Source organism: Taudactylus pleione, unplaced genomic scaffold (assembly GCF_031769625.1).
Source record: "Taudactylus pleione unplaced genomic scaffold, aTauple2 ptg000009l, whole genome shotgun sequence".
NCBI classification, from domain to species: Eukaryota; Metazoa; Chordata; class Amphibia; order Anura; family Myobatrachidae; genus Taudactylus; species Taudactylus pleione.
The window spans coordinates 6,638,263-6,662,942 of NW_028284412.1; the positions used below are offsets into that span (position 1 = coordinate 6,638,263).

Consider the following 24,680-nt stretch of genomic DNA (forward strand, 5'->3'; position numbering starts at 1 on the left):
GTGGCTATCAGTAGCCGCAGCTGCTGCTTCTATTAAAGACACAGCTGTCTGCAGCCATGTTGGGAGGGGGTCCCACTGGGTGCCTGATCACTGTGGCTAGCAGTGATCGGGACACACTGGAGGGGAATCCGAGGGTGCTGAGGAACTAGCAGGTCCCTCTGATATAGGCGGCTGCTTGAAGATTAGCTTCCTGCAGCCGCCTAGTGGGCATTTTTGACTGGTCATATCAGATGCGACCATGTCAGAGAAAGCCCAGTCTGTTGTGGTTGCATATAATATGACCATGCCAGGCAAGTGGTCTAAAACCTTTGCATATGTTATTAAACATGCATTCTACAACATTCAGTGAAGCCCAGAAACCTTTGGTTGATTATACCTAGGGGCTGCAGCCTCTCCCCTCCCCCCCCCCATAAAATCCCCTTCCCCCAGTGATTGTCTAGCAGTGGCAGAGACTTCGCAATTAAATTGCTCCCTGCTTATCATATGCTGGACAGGTAGTCTCAGGTGGACTGGCTGCAATGAGCAGAGTTCTTCTAGGGGCTTTAACCTTTGCAGGCCCTAGAAGCCGAGTTATTGATTTTTGCGCATGCAGGGGATTGTGATTACAATTAACCATATACTGTAATTTCTTATAATTACATTACTAAATTAACTTTATAATTATTTTTTTTTATCTAATATGTATGTATGCATGTCTACTATGCAGGGGATCGTGATTACAATTAACCATATACTGTAATTTCTTATAATTACATTACTAAATTAACTTTATAATTATTTTTTTTAATCTAATATGTATATATGCATGTCTACTAATGTTTATAGGCTATCGAGAGCAGAAGTCACCCTCTAACTACCAGGTGGCAAACTAAATTTATCCTGGCTTTCCCTATGTCGTCAGAGGGCAAGAGCAGACCATCACTGATAGTCTTGGGTTGTCCATTCACACCCACAAGGTCACTCTGAGGTCACTTCAGGTTATTATCAAGGACATAAGGGGAGGATCCGCAGCATTCACAGTGTAAAAATGCAATCCACCAATGGGTGTTTGTTACACTCTACATCAGCAACACTCTATCTTTCTACCTATCTAAAGATAGAACATTTTCTGCCACATCTTTTAGCATGCTTCTTCTACGTATCTGTAGATTACTGTGTGGTCCTGAAGAATTAAGATTCTGGAACTGAAGACTGCATTCTGTTTCTCATTTATCTTTGTCTATATAGAATCCCTTTGTAAATAAACTCCAGCAGATACACCCTCACAGAGAGAGGTTCCATTTAAAACAGAAAAAAAACAATGCTGGTAGTAAACACTGATATTTGGTCCAAGAGAAAATGTCCTCTCCCAGTGAAGGAAGCAGTGCTGACATGCTTGGAAGCTGGGAGGAAACTTGCAGATGCGGGTGCTTTGAAAAGATTGCCAATTGGCACAAATTTTATTGACAACTTTGATAAATTAGAGAACAATCTAAGGTTCTGTGTATTAACTTAGATGAAAAACACGTGGTTCACAACTACTAATGCCAGCATTGTGGCTTGTCAAACAATACATTCATCAGCATCAATCAAGCTGGTTCACAGTGATGCTGTTGTAGCCACACAATAAATTACCCCTATGGTCACTACTAATTCCGTCATCTGCCTCTGTTTCTACATGCTGCTACTCTATAGCCAATGTGTGCATATACTGTAAATATACTGTGTATGTATATATACAGTATATATATATATATATATATATATATATACATATTCCACAGACAAAAAAACTTACGGTTTCATATGTCCCACTGCTGTCACTCACAAAATGGTGGAGCTGCTAATTCACAGAATTGTGTGCTCATTGGAATACACACGTGCAGTCTATGCAACTGAGGTCAAAGCAGTTATGTGGCTCCCACATCCCACTCAGTGCCCACAATCTTCCCATTTGATCACCAAAACAATCTCACTGGCTTCCCACATCCTTCTCACTGCATACATTTATATAATTTAGAATACACGTTTAGCTCCCTTATTTTTAAAAATATCATACTCTGTCTATGCATGTACACTATCTTCCCCTATATGCCTCCATGCTGCTATATATTCCCCAATCCCTACTGCTGTGTGGTCTCTCAACTGTGATAGTCTGTGTTCCCTCATCCGCACCAATGTTTTTCCCCAGCCGCACCGCCCTGCATCTGTGCCTTCTCCACAGCCATGCTGCTGTTTTTCTCTCATCTGTGGCACTCTTTCTTCCTCCATCTGCACTACTCTGGTCCCTCAACTGTGCAACTCTGTCTCCCCGAAGCACCCACACCACTCTGTCTTCCTCCCCATCCACACCAATCTGTCTTCCCCAATCCCTACTGCTGTGTGGTCTCCGAACTATGGTAGTCTGTGTTCTCTCATCCATACCAATCTGTCTTTCTCCATCTGCACCACCTTGCATCCGTGCCACTCTGTTTCCTTCTGCACCACTGCCTTCCCCATAGCCATTAAGCCATGCCGCTGTCTTCCTTTCCTCTGTGGCACTCATTCTTCCTTCATGTGCACCACTCTGTCCCCCCCAACTGTGCAACTCTGTCTCCTGCCCCCACATGCACTACTCTAACTTCCCCAATCCCTACTGTTGTGTGTTCTTCTATTTGTGCTAGTCTGTATTCCCTTATCCGCACCAATCTGTCTTTGCCTGTCTTCCCATGTCCATGCCACTTGCTTCCCCCATCCACGTCACTGTCCCCCCAAATTGTGCCACTCTGTTTCCCCCCATCCGCACCACTGTTTTCCACCCATCTGCATTACTTTGGCAACCCCCCCACTTCTGTACTGCTTAACCTTCTCTCCTCTACACACCTTTGTGTCTCACCTATCCATGCTGCTGTGTCTCCTCCCCCAATCCACACCACTTTTATCCCATCTACACAGCTGTATTCTCTGCTTTGACCTCAGTTGCATAGACTGCATGTATGTATTCCAATGAGTGCACAATTCTGTGAATTAGCAGTTCCACCATTTTGTGAGTGACAGCAATCTCATTCTGTGAGAGTGCTGAATCTGCCGTTAACCACAGGGTGTGATGGCATACCATATCTGTATTGCGCAAGCCTTAATGATCATAATTTCATTGCTTTTTGGAGTTTGAGTGGCAGAAAATCAATAGGTTTTGTGAATTTTCAGATCATGTTTAAGCAGCCGTAATGGGACATATGAACCGTAAGGTTTTTTTGTCTATGGAATTTCATAGCTTTTTTAAAATGTATTAACTATCAGGGTTTGGATGAGCAAACCGAGCTACCTGCAGGGGAGAAGGGCAACAAAATGGTACTCTAACGCAGGTGGAAGAGGGGACAGCACACAGGAGGTTGGTTTGGGAGGTGCAGAGTGCGAGGTGGCTGTAGGCATGTGGGGTAGCGGCAGCAGCAGTGGTGCAGAGCAGTGGCAGCGGTGCAGTGCAAAGGGGGCATCAGTGGGTGACAGAGGGTGGAAGAGGGGACCACACACAGGAGGTTGGTTTGCATACCTCCCAACTGTCCAACTTCCAGTGGGACAGTCCCGTTTTTCTGGGACTGTCCCACCTGCGTGCTGCAGTGTCCTGTGGTGGGGGGGAAGTTAGGGGGAGCACAAACCACTGCTCTGCATAGCAGAGCATCGGGTGTGCAGGAGGAGAACATGCTGTGCGCATCTATTCTCTTGTGTAGGGAGAGCCTGGGGGCTGCTCAGCGTCTCGCAGAGTGCAGGAGGAGAACAGATGCCGTGTGCATGCGCACAGCATCTGTTCTCTTGTGTAGGGAGAGCCTGGGGGCTGGCCAGCGTCTTGGAGAGTGCTGGGCACGCCCCCAAAGTGACGAAAATGGGGGAAGCCACAAGGATCAGCCCCTTTTACAGCAAGCCACGCCCACTTGTCAGGAGCGTGACCTGTACCTCCTCAACATCTTTTAATGTTGGGATATATGGGTTTGGGAGGTGCAGAGTGCGAGATGGCTGTAGGTGCATGGGGTAGCGGCAGCAGCAGTGGTGCAGAGCAGTGGCAGCAGTGCAGTGCAAAAGGAGCATCAGTGGGCGACAGAGGGCTCACTGGTAGTGAGTATACACCATGCATTTTTCCCCCTGTATTTCCAGAACCAGGACCAGCTCAGAGCTCTGTGCTGGTTGTGCTAAATACGGGGGACCTCTACGTCATTTGTCCCCCATATTTTGGCAACCAGGACAGGTTCTCAAAAGCCTGGTGCTGGTTGTGCTTAAAACAGGGGACCCCTATGTCTTTTGTCCCCTGTATTTAGCACAACCAATTCTGGGGCTCCAAAGCCCGGGGCTGGTTGCTTTCTGGGGGGTGGGGCCACGCCATTTTTCTTTTTTTAAACTCAGGCAGCCAGTCATGGTTGTGCTTAAATGCAGGGAACAAATGAGATAGGGTTCCCCCATAATTAGGCACAACCAGCACCGGGCTAGTCAGAACCAGCCCTGGTTGCCAAAATACGGGGGACAAATGACGTAGGGGTCCCCCGTAGGTTGTGCAATCAGCACTGGGCTCTGATCCGGTCCCGGTTCTGGAAATACAGGGGGAAAAAATGAGTAGGGTCCACCTGTATTCTCCAGGACCAGCACCGGACTATTTCTAACGGGGGGTGATGCCACAGCCAGGGGAGCCCTTTCACCGGGCCTCCCAGCCGCAGCATCAACTCTGACCGCTAGTCAGTCCAGGCTGGGGATCCCTGAAGAGCTGGGGACCCCCCCAATAAAGGGGTCCTCCTCCTCAGGGCACCCCAGGCCCAGGCTGATTGCTCGGGGATATCCCCAGCACCCCTGGGCGGTGGGTGCTGGGTTGATTGTGTTGTTTGGTGCATTTTAAAGAATATTTTCTTTTGAAGGTGAACTATAGGTCCCAGCACATCTCACTGCATGCTGGTACTTGGAAAACCACAAGTACCAGCCTGCTGGGCATTAGGGCCCACTGCCACCTGTAGTCCACCTGTAAAAAAAATATTTAAATAACACAACATACTTTAATAGTGTAACATTTTATTTTACAGGTCTTCACCTGGGGGACGGCAGCCTTTAATCTCTTTTGCATGGCCGCCGCCACCCCAGGACTTAGGCATCTTCGCCTGGCGGGCGCCAACCTGCCAGGGCTTCGGCATTTTCACCTGGCAGGCACCAACCCACCAGGGTTTTGACGACTTCACCTAGTGGGCAGCAGCCTGTGATAGTTCTCTTTTGTGGCTGCCGCCCACTAGGACTTCCGGCGTCTTCGCCTGGTGGGCGCCAACCCGCCAGGGCTTTGGTGTCTTTGCCTAGTGAGTGGCAGCCTGTGATAGCTCGTTTTCGTGGCAGCCTCCCACTAGGACTTCTGGTTTCTTCGCCTGGTGGGCGCCAACCCGCCACGGCTTTGGCATCTTCACCTGGTGGGCACCAACCCGCCAGGGCTTCCACGTCTTCACCTAGTGGGCAACAGCCTGTGTCAGCTCTTTTGCATGGCCGCCGCCCACCAGGACTTCTAGTGTCTTTGCCCGGCGGGCGCCAAACCACCAGGGCTTCGGCCTCTTCACCTAGTGGGCAGCAGCCTGTGTCAGCTCTTTTGCATGGCCACCGCCCACTAGGACTTACGGTGTCTTCACCCGGCGGGCACAAACTTGCCAGGGCTTTGGCATTTTTGCCTCGGGCGCCAACCTGCCAGGGCTTCAGCCTCTTCACCTAGTGGACGGCAGCCTGTGTCAGCTCTTTTGCATGGCTGCCACCAGGGTGTCGGCGGCGGGCCTGGGTCTGAGAAGATATTGTCCCCACCAGCCATTCTGCCGAGTACGGCAGCGGAGCCCATTGTAAAATTCAAAGATGGCAGCCACGAGCCGTGATTGGCTAGTGGCGGTCATCTTTGAATTTCACCGCCGCTGGACCCTCCGCCGCCAACACCTGCACTCCCGCCGACACCCACGTCCCCCACCAACAACCATGACCCGCCACCCTCTGCCGCTGCTGAGGTCCCCACTGCTGCATCCATGTCCCCACCGCTGCTTTTCCTGCTGCCGCCCACAGACGACGGCCATCTTGCTGCACCCAAGTGAAGCCTCTATGACTACACCTGCTGGAAGCTCCTACTGCGGCTGCGCAACAAATTGGCGCATTCTTGACTTAATAGTTTCAAAACTGTAACTTTCTAATTTACCTGAACCCCAAAAGCACGTACTGTGGCACAATAGCTACCTAATAAAACAAACCCCAAGTCTAAATTCCACCCCTAACTTGAGTTTTGCTTTCCCAAAAATCCCCCATAGACTACTTCACAAAAAGGTACCTAATTGACGATGTCAGAAAAACTGACAGTTGGAGCATTTAGATTACTCCCAAATCCTAATTTTTTTTTTTTTGCCCTGAAATTTCGCATGCAGCACCATGCGACAGTTCTACCCCACCCCTACCAAATTTCAGATCCGTATCTCCTGTAGCTTTTCAGGTGTAGCCCCTTGAACACCCTGCCCCCCCTTCAGAATTCTCTATGGCGAAATCCATTTTTTTAGATGCAGCCTTAATATAAGGGCACGACTGTGTCCTTATAATATATGATTGCAGCAATGATCCGGCACTCTCTAAATAACCAATGTATGTACTTGCTCCGGTGCTCTCCTTACAGGGAACAGCGTCCCCACAATATACTGACACAAGAGGCGGCACTCGTCCTTTGATGAAGAGAAAAGTGCTGAAGTTTATTCAATCATCAGCTCATCAACGTTTTGGGGCCACATGCCCCTTCATCCTGATGAATAAGCATGTGGCCCCGAAACGTTGAAGAGCCCATGATTGAATAAACTTCAGCACTTTTTTCTTCATCAAAGGACCCCGAGTGCCGCCTCTCGTGTCAGTATACAGTATATATATATTAGGGATGTGCAGGCTCGGATAGGTTCGAGTTTGCACGTGGAGTTCGGATTTTTCCCTCCAAAAAAACGGAACTCAGAACGAGGCAAAACGTCATCTTACATGGACGAACATCATCATTCCTGGACAAAAGACCAGGAATGATGATGTTCGTCCATGTAAGATGACGTTTTGCCTCGTTCTGAGTTCCGTTTTTTTGGAGGGAAAAATCCGAACTCCACGTGCAAACTCGAACCTATCCGAGCCTGCACATCCCTAATATATATATATATATACACAAAAAGTTTGACCGTCACTCCAATATAGGAAAAGAAAATACCTGGGTGCCCTCCCCGGGAAATCGCAATCTCCAAAATGCAGTAGAAGATACAGGCGGCACTCAATAGTTTTCAATAATCACCGACTATGGTCATGAATAACGTTTCAAATGCTTAATTACATTTCTTGTGCTGCCTGTATCTTCTAATATATATATATATATATATATACACTGAAATGCCATGGAATAGTTATGGGATAGCAGTATGTAAAGGCACTGGTAGGTGGCATCGTGAATTATTGAAGTTCAATACGGAGCATGACAGTGGGTGCTCAAAGGATGGGACATTACATTTCCGAAGTAATGCTGACATTCAACATTCCTTGATCTATGGTGTCATGTGTGTACCAGGAATACCTCATTGAAGGCATTACCACCCACAGTGGACAGCACTGTGGCCAACCACAGGTGCTTAATGATCAAGACCAGCAGCATCTGGCCAGAATTGTCTATGGTAAGAGACAAGTGGCATTGGCTCAAATCATATCCCTATCAATACAGGTGGTACTGTACCAGATGCATATCCAGCAGGTCAGTGCAGTGTTCTTTAGCTTCCATGGTACATGGGAGCAAAAGACCCACCAGAATGCCCCTGTTAACACCAGACACAGAACCTCACCTGGGCTTGTGACATCGCTATTTGTACATTGGTAGACTGACACCAAGTGCAGTGGATTATGAGACATGGTTCCAGTTATTTCGGGCTGATAGTAGGGTTCGGGCATGGCATAAACCCCATGAGACCATGGACTCCAGTTGTCACCAAGGCAATGTGCAGGTGGTTCCATAATGGATGTGGGGTGTCTTCACATGGAATGGGTTGGGTCCATAGGAACATGACATTGATCAGTAACTGCTTTGTTGCATTGCATGATGACCTTCAGCCCTTCATGGACTTCATGTAACCCCACAATGATGGAATGTTACAGCAGGATACTGTGTACTGTGTCATCTTTCTAAAATTGTCCAGAATTGGTTTGAGAAGCATTCTAAAGAGTTCCGATGAATGGTGTTGCTATCATGTTCGCCCGACATGAACCCAATTGAGCATTTATAGTTGGAGAAGTCCAGTCTCACCCAAGATCGTGCACCTACAAATATCAGTAAGCTGTGGGAAGTTATCCACATGGCATGGGTCAACATCTCTCCAGAGGCCTATATATACAATATATAACTGACTTGCACTCCTATGTAATGTCCAAAACTGTTTCCCAAGGCATGTATTACATTTTGAATAAAAGAATTGATGAATGAATGGAGAACCAGTTGTGCTTAAATAAATAGTGTAAATAGATGTAAGCAAAGTGAATCAGATAAAAAAATTAAATAAATAAAGTAAACCTTTGTTTTTCCAGCACATTCCCATGGATACTCGATTGAATTGAGATCAGGGGAATTTGAAGGCCAAGTCAACACCTTGAACTATTCGTCCTGTTCCTTTCCTGAACAAGTTTTGCAGTGTGGCAGCGTGCATTACCCTGCTGAAAGAGGCCACTGCCATCAGGAAATATTATAGCCATGAAGGGGTGTATTTGGTCTGCAACAATGTTTATGTAGGTGGTATGTGTCAAAGTAACATCCACATGAATGCCAGGACCCAAGGTTTCCCAGCAGAACATTGCACAGAGCATCACAGTAATTATTTCTTGCATGTGAAATGAAGATATATTGAAAATAATTCTGATATTGTTAGGATTTTATATGTGGTGTGATGTTATGACCTTTGTGGTATCAGAATGATAGTGATAAATTATCTAGTTTCTAGTCATATGATGTTAATAATCCCCTTAATAAATTGACATAGCACCACATTGATTTAAATACAAAAGTGCATAAGTAATATTACACATCAATGGCCTCTTTATCTATATGTGATTTTTATCTTATTAATGTCCTTTGTAAAAGTATGGACGACATTGTACAGCCGAACTTGGTGACTTGTTTGCATAATAGTAAGGGGCGTATTTAGAGAGGTGTTCACTCACCATCCGGGGCCCCCTCCTCTCTCTCTTGTGGCTACAGCACACTGACAGGTTCAGTAGACTCCGGCACTAGTCTGTGCCCGGAGTCTACTGCGCATGCGTAGGACACCGAGAAAATGGCGCGGCAGCCATTTTCCCCACGTTTTCTTTACTGCGCAAGCGCAGAATGCCATGAAAGTGGCCGATGCGGGTATTTTCCAGGCGTTCTGTGTAGTGCCTCTCCCAAGTGGGACTTTGGAGAGATAAGTATTAGGAAGTATGGGTGCAGGGTGTATGGTGTGGGCCCCCCTGGATCCAGGGGCCCATGTGCCTTGCACACCCTGCACCCATTATAGATACTCCCCTGTTTTTTTACAAAAGTCGAGTAGTGGCTATTTCAATATTATAAATATCACAGTATGTAAATGTTTTTAATGTGAGTCTGCATGCAACAGTTTACAGGATTGCATTAGCAGCTTGTTCACTAATAAGCATTTTTTTACACTAGCAGAGCAGCTGCTGTTTTATTATTATTATAAATAGTATTGAATATAAACAATGGCAAAAGTATATATGTTGGTTTTGCATAATATTGGATAGTTTGAATATGTTATTATGATCTTGGTTTGATTAAAAATATGATGTATTGTGGATTGGTAAATTGGTAATGTGTAACAGCTGTAACACCATGACCTGTTTGTGATTGAATAGTTATTTAAAGAAAGCGTGGAGAGTGCAGGGCCTGACAAAGTCTTGGATGATGAAACGCGTAGGGAGGTGGCCTTTGCACAGACGGATGTCAATCTGCTTGACTAGCCAGAATGAAAGAATGAATGAATGAAGAACTTGCACAGATCTAGGTTATTGAAAGATGCTTTTGAACAATAAGTGTAAAATCATTTTATCTTTTAATGTGACACCTCCTATTCTAATTTTACTTTATATAATTTGTGTGGTCTGGTGTTGATATGGGAACTATGGGGAGGATGCAGTACAGAGGATATCTAGTGCAAGACAAATAATAGAGACTCAGATTCACGGCAAACACTTTACTCCTGGAACTTGATGCTCCTTATGAATGTAATACACTTGCAAAGTGCACTGACATTTAATAGGGTGCCTTCAAGGGTGCTAAAACACCATCATTTGTACAACAATCATATATAATACACTGATCTTAGTACCAATCAATATGTATAAAAACTCCTCAGTTCATGAAGGTGATCACCCAACAAATGGCCAATGCCAAAATGAAAACAAATAATGATTTATTTTATAAAAATCACAGATCGTAAAATACAAGGTATGTAAAATATAATATTGCTGTGATGCCACTAATTGGAAGATGCCGTATATCTTTTTTCAAGCTTTTCCAGAAAATATTTTGAATACTGTTAATCACGTTGAATATAAACCCTACGCGTATGATCAGCACAGGACTTCTTCAGGGGTAATCAAATTCTTATATGACAATTCTCATGTAGTGTGAACTTGCACTTAAAACAGACCCAGGATTCAAAAGAGGGTTAAATCCTTTGTATAGGATTAAGCCTGATTTGGGTAAAAAGTCAGGTGTGATAAGAACTTGCAATTAGAAATGTCATACACATCAAAAACGGCTTGATCTCTTGTATAAAGATAAGCTTTGAATAAATTATAGAGCTTCAATCAGGAAGTTCAGTAGAAAATAGTCCAACTGCTGCAGTAGTTGGACTGTAAGGATACTACTGCAGTAGCTGGACTGTTTTCTACTGACCTAGGGGTGACCTAGGGGTCTATTTACTAAGCCTTGGATGGAGATAAATTGAACGTAGATTAAATACCAACAAACCAGCTCCTACCTTTCATTTTTCAAACACAGCCTATAACATGGCAGTTAGGAGCTGATTGGCTGGTACTTTATCTATGTTTACTTTATCTCCATCTAATATATATAATTGTAACTTCAAAAGTGAAAAAGAGATCAATTCTAATATAATATAATTTACATGCACCACAGTATAGTGACATCTCACATTGGAAATGCTGGGATATTCGCATAACAAGTTCACAAAAGCACTTTCAGGCATATGTATAACAAATTATTTCAAGGTAGAGTTTATATATCATGCATATGTGTTTGCATGAACTGTAGGAAGTGGATTTGCAGATGGGTATAAGTTTTGAATGAACATTCTGATAATCAAGCTGTGCTGATTAGTTAGGCACCATCCTAGCCTCTACAATATTGCAAAAGCACTAAATAAAAATAAAATAGGATTCTTCCAATTTTTTACATCCCAAGTCCTAACTAAAATTGCTCCTTTCCCTTGTCTAGTAAACAAGTGTTATCTAGTAGCAGGAAGACCTGAGATTCTCTGGTTACCTAAGAACAACTTAAGTCATAGGACCCTGTCGTTCTATCCAGCTTCAACAGTGGTCCAAATAGCTCTGTTGAGCAATGAGCAATAAACTGTTTACGGGCAAGGGGCCTCTCAGCTTCAGGTAATGAGGAAACAGTTTTAATAAATTAACAAAAGGTCAGCTATCTGCAGAAATATTGAGGTTTCTTACCGTTGTCGTCTTAACAGTGGAGGAACAGCAATCTCCTCCATCATAGTCACAAAAAGCCCAGTTGTTCCCACCATCACAATAACTGTCTGCAATGAATGGCTGTAAGAATAGAAAATAAGAGAACAAATTTGAAGCTTGAACTCTTCCTCTATATTACTGTTTTAGCTGAGATGGATTTTTGTAACTGAAGACAAAGACAACTCATTCATCATATATGACTAACACCCTCTTACCGGCATTGCAAGGTGGGGAGGGTTATATCTCCCTGTACTCCCATGCCCCTACAGAGCTCCAGACTTGGGTAATTTGTACCCGCCCTTCCAATCCCCACCCTTCTTTCTATTCCCCCAAATAGATCATCGAATCCCACTTCACCTACTGCCTCAAAAAACCTGTTCACCAATTTCTTACTTACTATCCAGGATCACAAACATTAGGGAATAAGACAAATGTGACATCGAGCTGATGAAGGTCTTATATGCAACTATTATAGGCAAGTATAGCACAAAGGCGCTAAGATATCAAATATTAAATTATTCCTCTATAGTGAATATCCATATCCAGGTTCATTACCGTTAGGCAACAAGATAAATGTGACACCATAATGAGGAAGGCCTTATAATTATTAAAGTCGAGTATCACAAACATGGCACTAGGATATCATAGTTTAAACTATTCCTCTATACTGAATTTAGAAAGATATAAATTATCATACTCACAACCGTTTGTTTGATTCATCTCTTCCGTTAACTACATACTTTTCTCACACGTTCACATTGGTCCTAGCCTTGAATGAAACTAAACGAACTAACTAATCTGTAAACCTTCAATACTATATTTTACATTTTTGCCTCTACTCCAGAGTTACCCAAACTCCACCATTACAGTCCAGGTTTTAAGGATATCCATGCTTGAGTCCAGTTGATTAAATCAAATTCACTGAGGTACTAAATAACTAATGCATGGATATTCTTGAAACCTAGATTATAATGGCAGAGTGGGGGAACCTCTGCTTTACTCTAAACAAAAAGCAATTGTCAGCATTCTGCAAACCTCACTAAATTCACACCTTTATCTGCCTGCCTACACAAAGGTTTACCTTCATTTACCTACAAATTACTCCAGTGACTTGTTTACAATACACTCCTATTTTATTTTTTCACTGACTTAAGTTCAGTGACTGGGATGGAAATTTAGAAATATGAGTTAAGGGGCTCTGATAGCATTATAATGGAGGAAGTAGGAAAAGAGTTGATATGGCATATTGCCACGTTGAGGCCCACTTTGCTTTAGTTTCTATTAGGAAGCTCTGCAAATTGGTTTTCACTTTGCCCTAAAGCTGGCCACACATCTAAAGATTATCTGTCCAACCTGCCAACTAGTTGATTGGTTGGAATGAAAATCTGGTAAGGAATGCAATCAGCAATTTGCTCCCAAACGCTGGAAAATGGACCAAAACTGTTGTTTGAAAAAATAGTTTAGATTAAACATTAAACAAACTTGTCTGAACAACCATTTTCATCTGTTTTCTGGCATTTAGGAGCAAATTGCTGATCATCAGTTACTCCCATACGTTTCCAGATTTTCATTCCAACCAATCAACAAGTTGGCTGGTTGGATGTAAATTGGTCTAGTGTGTGGCCAGCTTTACTCTGTAGACCTAGTCAAAAGGGGAATCTACTCTTTTGCTATACCTACTGTAGATAATTCTTTAATACTTTAATACTGTTGATCACTACCCGTTCATGTACATTCTAAATTCTCCAAATATCTGTGTTGCTGCCCTTTCTTGATATTAATTATGTCTTTGTCGAACACCAATTAATCTACTACTTACCATTATAGCTTTTGGACACTTTGACACTTTCCTTAATCCCACATTTAGATGTAATCTATGTGGATACATTCAAGCTTGTTAGCAAAGCAGTATGACAGTAATTGCACAAAAAAATGTCCCAACATACAGATGGAGCCAGTCTTACTGTTGTCGCGATGCGCCTGCACGTACGCATGCATTGCCGCATAGCGCAGCAATCGCCAGGCTTCGAGCACTCGCAGCCGGCGATTACCCCATTGAAGTCTTTGGTATGTGCATGCATACACCATAGCCATGGGCACGCTAGTCGCGCCATCCATGCCATGATGCACTTGCATTGCGGCATAGATGAGCATTGCTACATCTGTACTGTCCAACAATGGCACAATAACTTCTTAGATGCAACTCAATCCCTTCACATGCAGCCACAGGGGCATATGTAATTAAGAGATGGGGACATAATACCGTAATCCTGATGGTAATTGGCACACTCGGTGCACAAATGGGCGAATAGCAGTGTATGTTATCAATTCACACATCCTAATAGCAGAGCTCCTCCAACAGCACAGAGCAGACCAACAGGTGAAAGCAAGCCTTAGGGACTTACATCACATGGACTTGATACCTTAGGGACTGAATACTTACATCACATGGACTTGACACCGGCTTATAAAGGTATCTTTAAACAATCATCCATAAATTCATAATGATTATAGCTCCAATTATGTAAGATAATTATAAATTCATGTTGCAATATAACAAACTTCTAATACTTTAATGTTAAATTAACCAAACAATGAAATTCTAATAACATTAAAAGCCCATATGGGGATAAGCTCCATACCAGATATAGATGTACATGTATCACATATCAGTCTCCAGAGGAGGTAGATGGAACCCGGGTAGTCCGTCATAGTGAGCTGAAATGGAAAGCTGGATAGGAGTAAATATCCCCATGTCACTTGTCTGGTACGGAACTTATCCCCATATGGGTTTTTATTAGGGGTGAGCGGGTTCGGATTTCTGAAATCCGAACCCCCCCGAGCCCCCCCGATCCGAGTCCGATCCGAGTCAGGCTCGACTTTTCCCGCCTGACTCGGATCTGAAATCGAGGCAAAACGTCATCTTCCCGCCTTCCGAGTCTCGCGGGTTTTGGATCCTATATAAGGTACACACGTCGGCGCCATTTTCTCACTCGGCTGTGGACAGTGAAGAGGGAGGGTGGGAGTTAGGGCTGTGTAGTGTAGTGTAGTGTAGTGCTGCTGTTGTCCACTACTTCAAAGTCCATAGGGGCTGGCTGTGTTGTGCTGTGCTGCTGTTGTTAATAGGGGCTGTGTCCACTACTTCAAAGTCCATAGGGGCTGGCTGGACTGTGTTGTGCAGTCAGTTCTCCATAGGGGCTGTGTCCACTCCAAAGTCCTGTGCAGTGTCCCAGTCCTAAAGGAGTGCTGTAGTGTTGTCCAGGGGGTGCTCTGTCCATCAGGGGTGCTCCCCCCAAGTGCTAAAAAAATAATATATTTTCTGTGTTTGTGAATTGTGTGCGCAGTAGCCGCACGTGCATCAACAAAGTAGTGCCAAGCGTGCGCCTGTGTCATAAGTAAAGGGCCGGCTGGCTTGACCGTTAAGGGTGCTGTAACCCCCGAAAGTACACTCCAGTCCAAACCAAAAAAAAAATTATTTTCTGTGTTTGTGAATTGTGTGCGCAGTAGCCGCACGTGCATCAACAAAGTAGTGCCAAGCGTGCGCCTGTGTCATAAGTAAAGGGCCGGCTGGCTTGACCGTTAAGGGTGCTGTAACCCCCGAAAGTACACTCCAGTCCAAACCAAAAAAAAAATTATTTTCTGTGTTTGTGAATTGTGTGCGCAGTAGCCGCACGTGCATCAACAAAGTAGTGCCAAGCGTGCGCCTGTGTCATAAGTAAAGGGCCGGCTGGCTTGACCGTTAAGGGTGCTGTAACCCCCGAAAGTACACTCCAGTCCAAACCAAAAAAAATATTATTTTCTGTGTTTGTGAATTGTGTGCGCAGTAGTCGCACGTGCATCAACAAAGTAGTGCCAAGCGTGCGCCTGTGTCATAAGTAAAGGGCCGGCTGGCTTGACCGTTAAGGGTGCTGTAACCCCCGAAAGTACACTCCAGTCCAAACCAAAAAAAAAATTATTTTCTGTGTTTGTGAATTGTGTGCGCAGTAGCCGCACGTGCATCAACAAAGTAGTGCCAAGCGTGCGCCTGTGTCATAAGTAAAGGGCCGGCTGGCTTGACCGTTAAGGGTGCTGTAACCCCCGAAAGTACACTCCAGTCCAAACCAAAAAAAATATTATTTTCTGTGTTTGTGAATTGTGTGCGCAGTAGTCGCACGTGCATCAACAAAGTAGTGCCAAGCGTGCGCCTGTGTCATAAGTAAAGGGCCGGCTGGCTTGACCGTTAAAGGGTGCTGTAACCCCCAAGTACACTCCAGTCCAAACCAAAAAAAAAATTATTTTCTGTGTTTGTGAATTGTGTGCGCAGTAGCCGCACGTGCATCAACAAAGTAGTGCCAAGCGTGCGCCTGTGTCATAAGTAAAGGGCCGGCTGGCTTGACCGTTAAGGGTGCTGTAACCCCCGAAAGTACACTCCAGTCCAAACCAAAAAAAAAATTATTTTCTGTGTTTGTGAATTGTGTGCGCAGTAGCCGCACGTGCATCAACAAAGTAGTGCCAAGCGTGCGCCTGTGTCATAAGTAAAGGGCCGGCTGGCTTGACCGTTAAAGGGTGCTGTAAACCCCGAAAGTACACTCCAGTCCTAACCAAAAAAAAATTATTTTCTGTGTTTGTGAATTGTGTGCGCAGTAGCCGCACGTGCATCAACAAAGTAGTGCCAAGAGTGCGCCTGTGTCATAAGTAAAGGGCCGGCTGGCTTGACCGTTAAGGGTGCTGTAACCCCCGAAAGTACACTCCAGTCCAAACCAAAAAAAAAATTATTTTCTGTGTTTGTGAATTGTGTGCGCAGTAGCCGCACGTGCATCAACAAAGTAGTGCCAAGCGTGCGCCTGTGTCATAAGTAAAGGGCCGGCTGGCTTGACCGTTAAGGGTGCTGTAACCCCCGAAAGTACACTCCAGTCCAAACCAAAAAAAAAATTATTTTCTGTGTTTGTGAATTGTGTGCGCAGTAGCCACACGTGCATCAACAAAGTAGTGCCAAGCGTGCGCCTGTGTCATAAGTAAAGGGCCGGCTGGCTTGACCGTTAAGGGTGCTGTAACCCCCGAAAGTACACTCCAGTCCAAACCAAAAAAAAAATTATTTTCTGTGTTTGTGAATTGTGTGCGCAGTAGCCGCACGTGCATCAACAAAGTAGTGCCAAGCGTGCGCCTGTGTCATAAGTAAAGGGCCGGCTGGCTTGACCGTTAAAGGGTGCTGTAACCCCCGAAAGTACACTCCAGTCCAAACCAAAAAAAAAATTATTTTCTGTGTTTGTGAATTGTGTGCGCAGTAGCCGCACGTGCATCAACAAAGTAGTGCCAAGCGTGCGCCTGTGTCATAAGTAAAGGGCCGGCTGGCTTGACCGTTAAGGGTGCTGTAACCCCCGAAAGTACACTCCAGTCCAAACCAAAAAAAAATTATTTTCTGTGTTTGTGAATTGTGTGCGCAGTAGCCGCACGTGCATCAACAAAGTAGTGCCAAGCGTGCGCCTGTGTCATAAGTAAAGGGCCGGCTGGCTTGACCGTTAAAGGGTGCTGTAACCCACAAAGTACACTCCAGTCCGAACCAAAAAAAAATTTATTTTCTGTGTTTAGCCGCACGTATATATCAAATCGATATAACATAAATGGAGGACCAAACTTTCTCCGATAAAAATAAAATAGAGAAAGATCAAGAACCACTTCCTCCTAGTGCTGAAGCTGCTGCCACTAGTCATGACATAGACGATAACATGCCATCAACGTCGTCTGCCAAGGCCGATGCCCAATGTCATAGTAGAGGGCACATACAATCCCAAATGGCAAAGTTCAGGAAAATGACCTTGAAAAAGACATTTAAATCAGCTGAAGAGAAACGTAAACTTGCCAATATGCCATTTACGACACGGAGTGGCAAGGAACGGCTAAGGTCGATCCCTAGTATGTTCATGACTAGTGGTTCAGCTTCACATGACGATGGAAGCACTCCTCCCACTAAAAAAATCAAAAGAGTTAAGCTGGCAAAAGCACAGCGAAGAACTGTGCTTTCTAAGAAGATATCACAAATCCCCAAAGAGAGTCCAAGTGTGGTGGTGGTTGCGATGCCTGACCTTCCCAGCACTGGACGGGAAGAGGTGGCTCTTTCCACCATTTGCACGCCCCCTGCAAGTGCTGAAAGGAGCACCCACAGTCCACTTGCTGATATGCAAATTGAAGATGTCACTGTTGAAGTACAACAGGATGAGGATACTGGTGTAGCTGGCGCTGAGGAGGAAGTTGGCGAGGAGGATTCTGATGGTGATGTGGTTTGTTTAAATCAGGCTCCGGGGGAGACAGTTGTTGTCCGTGGGATGAAAAAGCCCATCACGGTCATGCCTGGGCAGAAGACCAAACATTCCACCTCTTTGGTCTGGCAATATTTCTATCCAAATCCGGACAACAACTGTCTTGCCATATGTACCATATGTAAAGGTGAAATAAGTAGGGGTAGGGACGTCAACCACCTAGGAACATCCTCCCTTATACGGCACCTGCAGCGCGTTCATAAAAAGTTACTGTCAAGTTCAGAAACTTTGGCTCAGACCGTAAGCAGTCCAGGGACACCTAAATCCCGTTGTCCTGTTGTATCCAAGCGCCTGCAAACCACACCGTCAACTCCCTCCTCGTCAATTTCCTCCTTAGTCAGGATCGGAAGTAGTCCTGCAGGCCATATCACTGGCATGACTGACTCTCCTATCCGGGATTCCTCCGGAGGATCCTGCATTGCTACGCCTACTGCTGCCGCTGCTGCTGTTGCTGCTGCTGCTGGGAGTCGTTCATCATCCCAGAGAGGAAGTAGGAACACCACTACTTTTACTAAACAATTGACCCTCCAACAGTCCTTAGCGAGGAGGATGAAGTACGACAGCAGTCATCCTGAAGCAAAACGTATAACTGAGGCCTTGACTGCTATGTTGGTGTTAGACGTGCGTCCGGTATCCGCCATTAGTGCAGTGGGATTTAGACAATTGATGGAGGTAGTGTGTCCCCGGTTCCAAATCCCGTCTAGATTCCACTTCACTAGGCAGGCGATACCGAGACTGTACAGAAACGTCAGAAAAAGTGTCCTCAGTGTCCTGAAAAATGCCGTTGTACACAATGTCCACTTAACCACGGACATGTGGACAAGTGGAACAGGGCAGACTAAGGACTATATGACTGTGACAGCCCACTGGGTAGATGTATCACCTTACGCAGCAACAGCAGCAGCGTCACCAGTAGCAGCATCTCAGAAACGCCAGCTCGTTACAAGGCAGGCTACGCTGTGTATCACCGGTTTCAGTAAGAGGCACACCGCCGACAACCTCTTAGAGAAACTGAGGGAAATCATCGCCCAGTGGCTTACCCCACTTAGACTCTCCTGGGGATTTGTGATATCTGACAACGCCACCAATATTGTGCGGGCATTACATCTGGGCAAATTCCAGCACGTCCCATGTTTTGCTCACACAATAAACTTGGTGGTGCAGAATTTTCTGAAAAGCGACAGGGGCGTGCAGGAGACGCTTTGGGTGGCCCGAAAAATTTCTGGCCACTTTCGCCATTCAGCGACTGCGTGCCGAAGACTGGAGCGCCAGCAAACACTCTTGAACCTGCCCCGCCATCACCTGAAGCAAGAGGTTGTGACGCGGTGGAACTCAACCCTCTATATGCTTCAGAGGATGGAGGAGCAGCAAAAGGCCATACAAGCCTATACATCCACCTATGACATAGGCAAAGGAGGGGGTATGCACCTGACTCAAGCGCAGTGGAGAATGATTTCCGTGTTGTGCAAGGTTCTTCAGCCCTTCGAACTTGCCACACGTGAAGTCAGTTCAGACACTGCCAGCTTGAGTCAGGTCATTCCCCTCATCAGGCTTTTGCAGAAGCAGCTGGAGAAAGTGAAGGAGGAGCTAAGACGGAGCGATTCCGCTCGGCATGTGGGACTTGTGGATGAAGCCCTTCATTCGCTTTGCCAGGATTCCAGGGTGGTCAATCTGTTGAAATCAGACCACTACATTTTGGCCACCGTGCTCGATCCTAGGTTTAAAGCCTATGTGGTGTCTCTCTTTCCGGCCGACACAAGCCTGCAGAGGTGCAAAGACCTGCTGGTGAACACACTGTCAGCTGAAGCGGAACGTGACACGTCAACGGCTCCTTCTTCATTTTCTCCCGCAACTGGGGCTGCCAGGAAAAAACTTAGGTATCCTAAGCAACCCGCTGGCGGTGATGCAGGGCAGGCAGGACCAAGTTTGGACATCTGGTCCGGACTGAAGGACCTGGCAACAATTTCTGACATGTCTACTGTCACTGCATATGATACTGTCACCATTGACAGAATGGTGGAGGATTACATCGGTGACAGCATCCAAGTAGGCATGTCAGACAGTCCATACCTGTACTGGCAGGAAAAAGAGGCAATTTGGAGGCCCCTGTACAAACTGGCTCTATTTTACCTGAGTTGCCCCCCCTCCAGTGTGTACTCCGAAAGAGTGTTTAGTGCAGCCGGGAACCTTGTCAGCGAAAGGCGTAGGAGGTTGCTTCCACAGAATGTGGAGAAGATGATGTTCATCAAAATGAATTATCAGCTCTTCCAGGGAGACCAGCCTCCAGAAGGTACAGAGGGACCTGTGGTGGTGGATTCAAGTGGGGACGAGTTAATACTTTGTGAGGATGAGGATGTACACACTGAAGAGGGTGAGGAATCGGTGGATGAGGAGGATGAGGATGACATCTTGCCTCCGTAGAGCCAGTTTGTGCAGGGACACATTAATTGCCAGCTTGTTTTGTGGGGGCCCAAACGAACCAATCATTTCAGCCACAGTTGTGTGGCAGACCCTGGCGCTGAAATGATTGATTTGTTAAAGTGTGCATGTCCTGTTTATACAACATAAGGGTGGGTGGGAGGGCCCAAGGACAATTCCATCTTGCACCTCTTTTTTTCTTTGCATTATGTACAGTTTGGGGCCTAGTTTTTCTAACTGCCATCCTGCCTGCCACTGCAGTGTCACTCCTAGATGGGTCACGTGTTTGTGCCGCCCACTCGTGTCGCTTAGCATAGTCATCCAGCTACCTCGGTGCAACCTTTTGGACATAAAAACACTATTGTGAGGTGTGAGGTGTTCAGAATAGACTGGAAATGAGTGGAAATTAAGGTTATTGAGGTTAATAATAGCATAGGAGCAGAAAAACCTACAAATTCTGTGATTTTAGCTGTTTTTATGCTTTTTTTCAAAAAAATACAGATCCAAAACACAAAACCCAGAACCCAAAACACGGAAGGGTGGTTTTGGCAAAACCAATCCAGATCCAAAACACGAAGAAAGATCCAGATCCAAAACCAAAACACAAAACACGAAAAGTGGCCGGTGCACACCCCTAGTTTTTATGTCATCATAATTTAATTTTATTGTTTATTTATTATTAAAGTATTAGCAGTATTGTTAGCAGTTTGTTATACTGCACCATGAGCTATGAATTTCTAGATGGTCATTTAAAGATATCTTTATTAGTTGGTGTCAAATCCATGTGATATCAACGTTCAATCCCTAAGGCTTGCTTTCACCTGTTGGTCTGCTCTGCGCTACTGGTGGAGCAGAGCTATTAGGATTTGGGATTTGATAACAAACTCTGATATTCACCCGTTTGTGCACTGAGGGTGCCAATTACCTTCAGGGATTACGCTATTACATATGTTTCCTAAGGATGCATGTGAAGTGACTTCAAGGGATTAAGGGGTCTAGTCACTAAGCCTTGGATTGACATAAAGTTGACAGAGAAAAGGTACCAACCAACCCATAACTCTTATTTTTCAAACACAGCCTGTGACATGGCAGTTAGGAGCTGATTGGCTGGTACTTTATCTCTGTTCACTTTATCTCATTCAAGGCTTAATACATAGACTCCTTAGTTACATCTAAGAAGTTATTGTGCCATTGTTGGACTGTATTTTTAGTGCAATTATTGTCATTCTGCTTTGTTTGTTGGTGTTTTTCAGTGTGGTGACATGTTTCAGTCTGTCAGTGAGCTGCTTTAAATTGTGGTGCCAGTGGATTAGTCCTATTTTTTTGTTTATTACATTCTATCTTGCTATCCACACTCTTATAAGTTATTTTCTGGCATGTAGGCTGATGTTCCAAGATATCCCAGAACTTTGAATCCATACGCACACGCAGGGGGGGTTTCCGAGTATCTAGGAACCCCCCCTGCCCCTCACTACATCGCAGCGCAGCTTAGCAATATATATATATTTTTTGGAAAGCGATCTGAGTGAGCCATCAATTGTACCTGGCTGAGCTGGCTGTAAGGGGAGCTGCAGCAGTAGCGTGCAGCTCCTCCCGGGCAGTTTCCAATTCCCTTGAGGGCACCGCATTGTGGGAGCTGAGAGATCGTGATTTTGATCCTCCTCAGTGACAGTGACCGGCGCTCTCTACCACAGGTGGGTGTAATGTATTACATGTGGGGGGAGACAATCTTTAATAAGCCATGCCAGCGCTGTATATGACTGAATTTGTGTCAAGTGAGAGGTGTGTTTGTGTCAGTGTGTATTTCAGTGTGTGTGTGCCAGCTTTGTCAGTGTGTATGTGTGTGACTCTAGACTTTGTCAGTGCAGTATGTGTTGGTGTAAATACTTTGTCAGTCTGTGTGTGTTTGTGTCAGTGTGTGTGTAGTGTATATCAGTGTGTGTGTGTGTATAGGTTTTGCCAATGCAGTGTGTATGTATGTATCTATGTGTGTGTCTGTCAGTGTATGTATGTGTATAGGCTTTGTCAGTGCAGTTTGTGTGTCTGTGTCAGTGTGTGTGTTGGCTTTGTCAGTGTGTGTGTGTAGTGTTTATCAGTGTATGTGTGTGTGTATAGGCTTTGTCAGTGCAGTTTGTTTGTCTGTGTCAGTGTGTGTGTTGGCTTTGTCAGTGTGTATAGTGTTTATCAGTGTGTGTGTGTGTGTAGGCCTTGTCAGTGCAGTGACTGTGTGTCAGTGTGTGTAGGCTTTGTCAGTGTGTAGTGTTTATCAGTGTGCGTGTCTGTAGGCCTTGTCAGTGCAATGAGTGTGTGTGTCAGTGTGTGTGTGTAGGCTTTGTTAGTGTGTATGTGTGTGTGTAGTGTTTATCAGTGTGTGTGTAGGCCTTGTCAGTGCAGTGAGTGTGTGTCAGTGTGTATGTGTGTGTAGTGTTTATCAGTGTGTGTGTGTGTAGGCTTTGTCAGTGCAGTGTGTGTCAGTGTGTGCGTTTAGGTTTTGTCAGTGTGTGTCTGTGTCAGTGTGTGCGTGTATATGTCACAGTGTATGTTAGCAATGCCGCCTTTTTATTTCTTCGAGGAGCTGAAAAGCTCCACATAAATATAGTCAAGTAGACGGCACTCCAAATAAAGTTCAACAGCCAGGGTGCAGACCGCTCAGTCTTGATCATACAATCAGATACAAGCAGCACTCCTCGGGTACTCAATAATCCAAGCTTTTTAATGCAATTATTACATATTTCGTCAAGGCTTTGCCAAAATATGTAATAAATTCATCTGAAACGTTGTACAGTAATGGATGAACAAGCTTTGGTTATTGAGTACCCGAGGAGTGCTGCCTCTATGTGGTTAGATTTTTTGCCATTGGTTTTGTAACCAAGTATTGGAAACCCCCCTTTCAAAATCCTGCATTTGCCACTGTAATCTACTACTTTAAGATGACAAACCTTACACTGTCTTTCACTAACATGCAGGGTAACATTTAAAGTGCTGACCCTGGACTACGAATCCTCCTTTTATGAATAGGGAGGCTACAGTAACTTGCTTTGTATCTGTGATTGCTGTAACAGAAATCTCTAAGAGGCGGTAGCCCTATTTACAATGAAACATGCCATATGCTAATCCCACCAGGCCCAAATTGAGCAGCTTATTGTTAGTTTTATCAATAAAACTTTATGAATACCTTAAGTACTTACAACCTTAATTTATTCCTTCTACTACAGTTATTTAGTCAAGCTTTAGCCATTAATTGGTTCCTGTTACCTTAGTGACCTACCTCACACCTTTTGATACAGCGAAGTGTTTCGGGGAGAGGATACCATTGCCTTCTTACTGTGCAGATAATTTTCTATAATGACAAAAAATAAAATGGTGACATTAAATTTTGTATGAGAATAGATAAATTACATTTAAAACAGTGAAATCTCCATTTTAGATTCTCAGTATTTACAGTAGGAAATAAATGTTATCTTTTCTATAGACAATATATTACACAAAATAAAATTGTGTTCCCTGCATGAAATGGGCACTTGACAATGCAGGTCTCAAGGGAATATACAAGGGGAGATGTACTAAATCTTGGAAATTGATAAAATGGAGAGAGATAAAATACCAACCAATCAGTTCCTAAGTGACAGATTACAGGGTGTGTTTGAAAAATGACAGTTAGGAGCTGATCAGTTGGTACTTTATCACTCCCCACTTTATCACTCTCCAAGGCTTAGTAAATCTCCCCCACATTCTGTTTTTTTATATGCTGATTAAAAGACACTACCCTATCTCTATTTACATAGTTATTCCATTAATGACAGGCTAATTTTTTCTTCTTGCAGAATTACCGTTAAGCAATTTCAGATTCTGTTAATTGGTCCTTCTTAAAAGGTTATGATTTATTTGAGTACTCTCTTTGGTATTCTCTTCAAATATTACATTGTAGTTGTACACATTTAGTATATATTCCGTGACTGACAATGCAACACTGTCTACACCCTCTACTATACATACACTTCTGACATGATTCTCATTTGGTAGTTTTCCTTCTGGATCTAAATGAGCAACTAAAAATATTGAGCTCTATTGATAGTATGAAGAAGAAGATTTTTGCTCTTGGAGGAGACAATGGTTGGAACCAGTGTAGGAGGTGATGGAGACACGGAAGAGCAGGATCTCCTATGTGAACTGTTGTGTAATGAAATCCATGGTTCTACTGGTTATAGGGGCCTCACTTAACAGTATAACAGATAATTTGTCACCTGGTCAGTGAAT

At 44.6% G+C, this 24,680-nt stretch overlaps 1 protein-coding gene across 2 annotated transcripts in view; it reads right to left on the reverse strand.

Annotated features, from left to right (window-relative positions):
• Positions 1-24,680, reverse strand: part of PAPPA (pappalysin 1) — a 475,476-nt gene that overhangs the window by 4,529 nt on the left and 446,267 nt on the right. For both annotated transcript variants that reach the window (XM_088466086.1, XM_088466022.1), the window contains exons 20-21: positions 23,692-23,763; positions 11,692-11,790 (exon numbers count right to left, since the gene is read on the reverse strand). In XM_088466086.1, the coding sequence (XP_088322212.1) occupies positions 11,692-11,790; positions 23,692-23,763 (171 nt within the window). The remainder of the gene's footprint in view (positions 1-11,691; positions 11,791-23,691; positions 23,764-24,680) is intronic.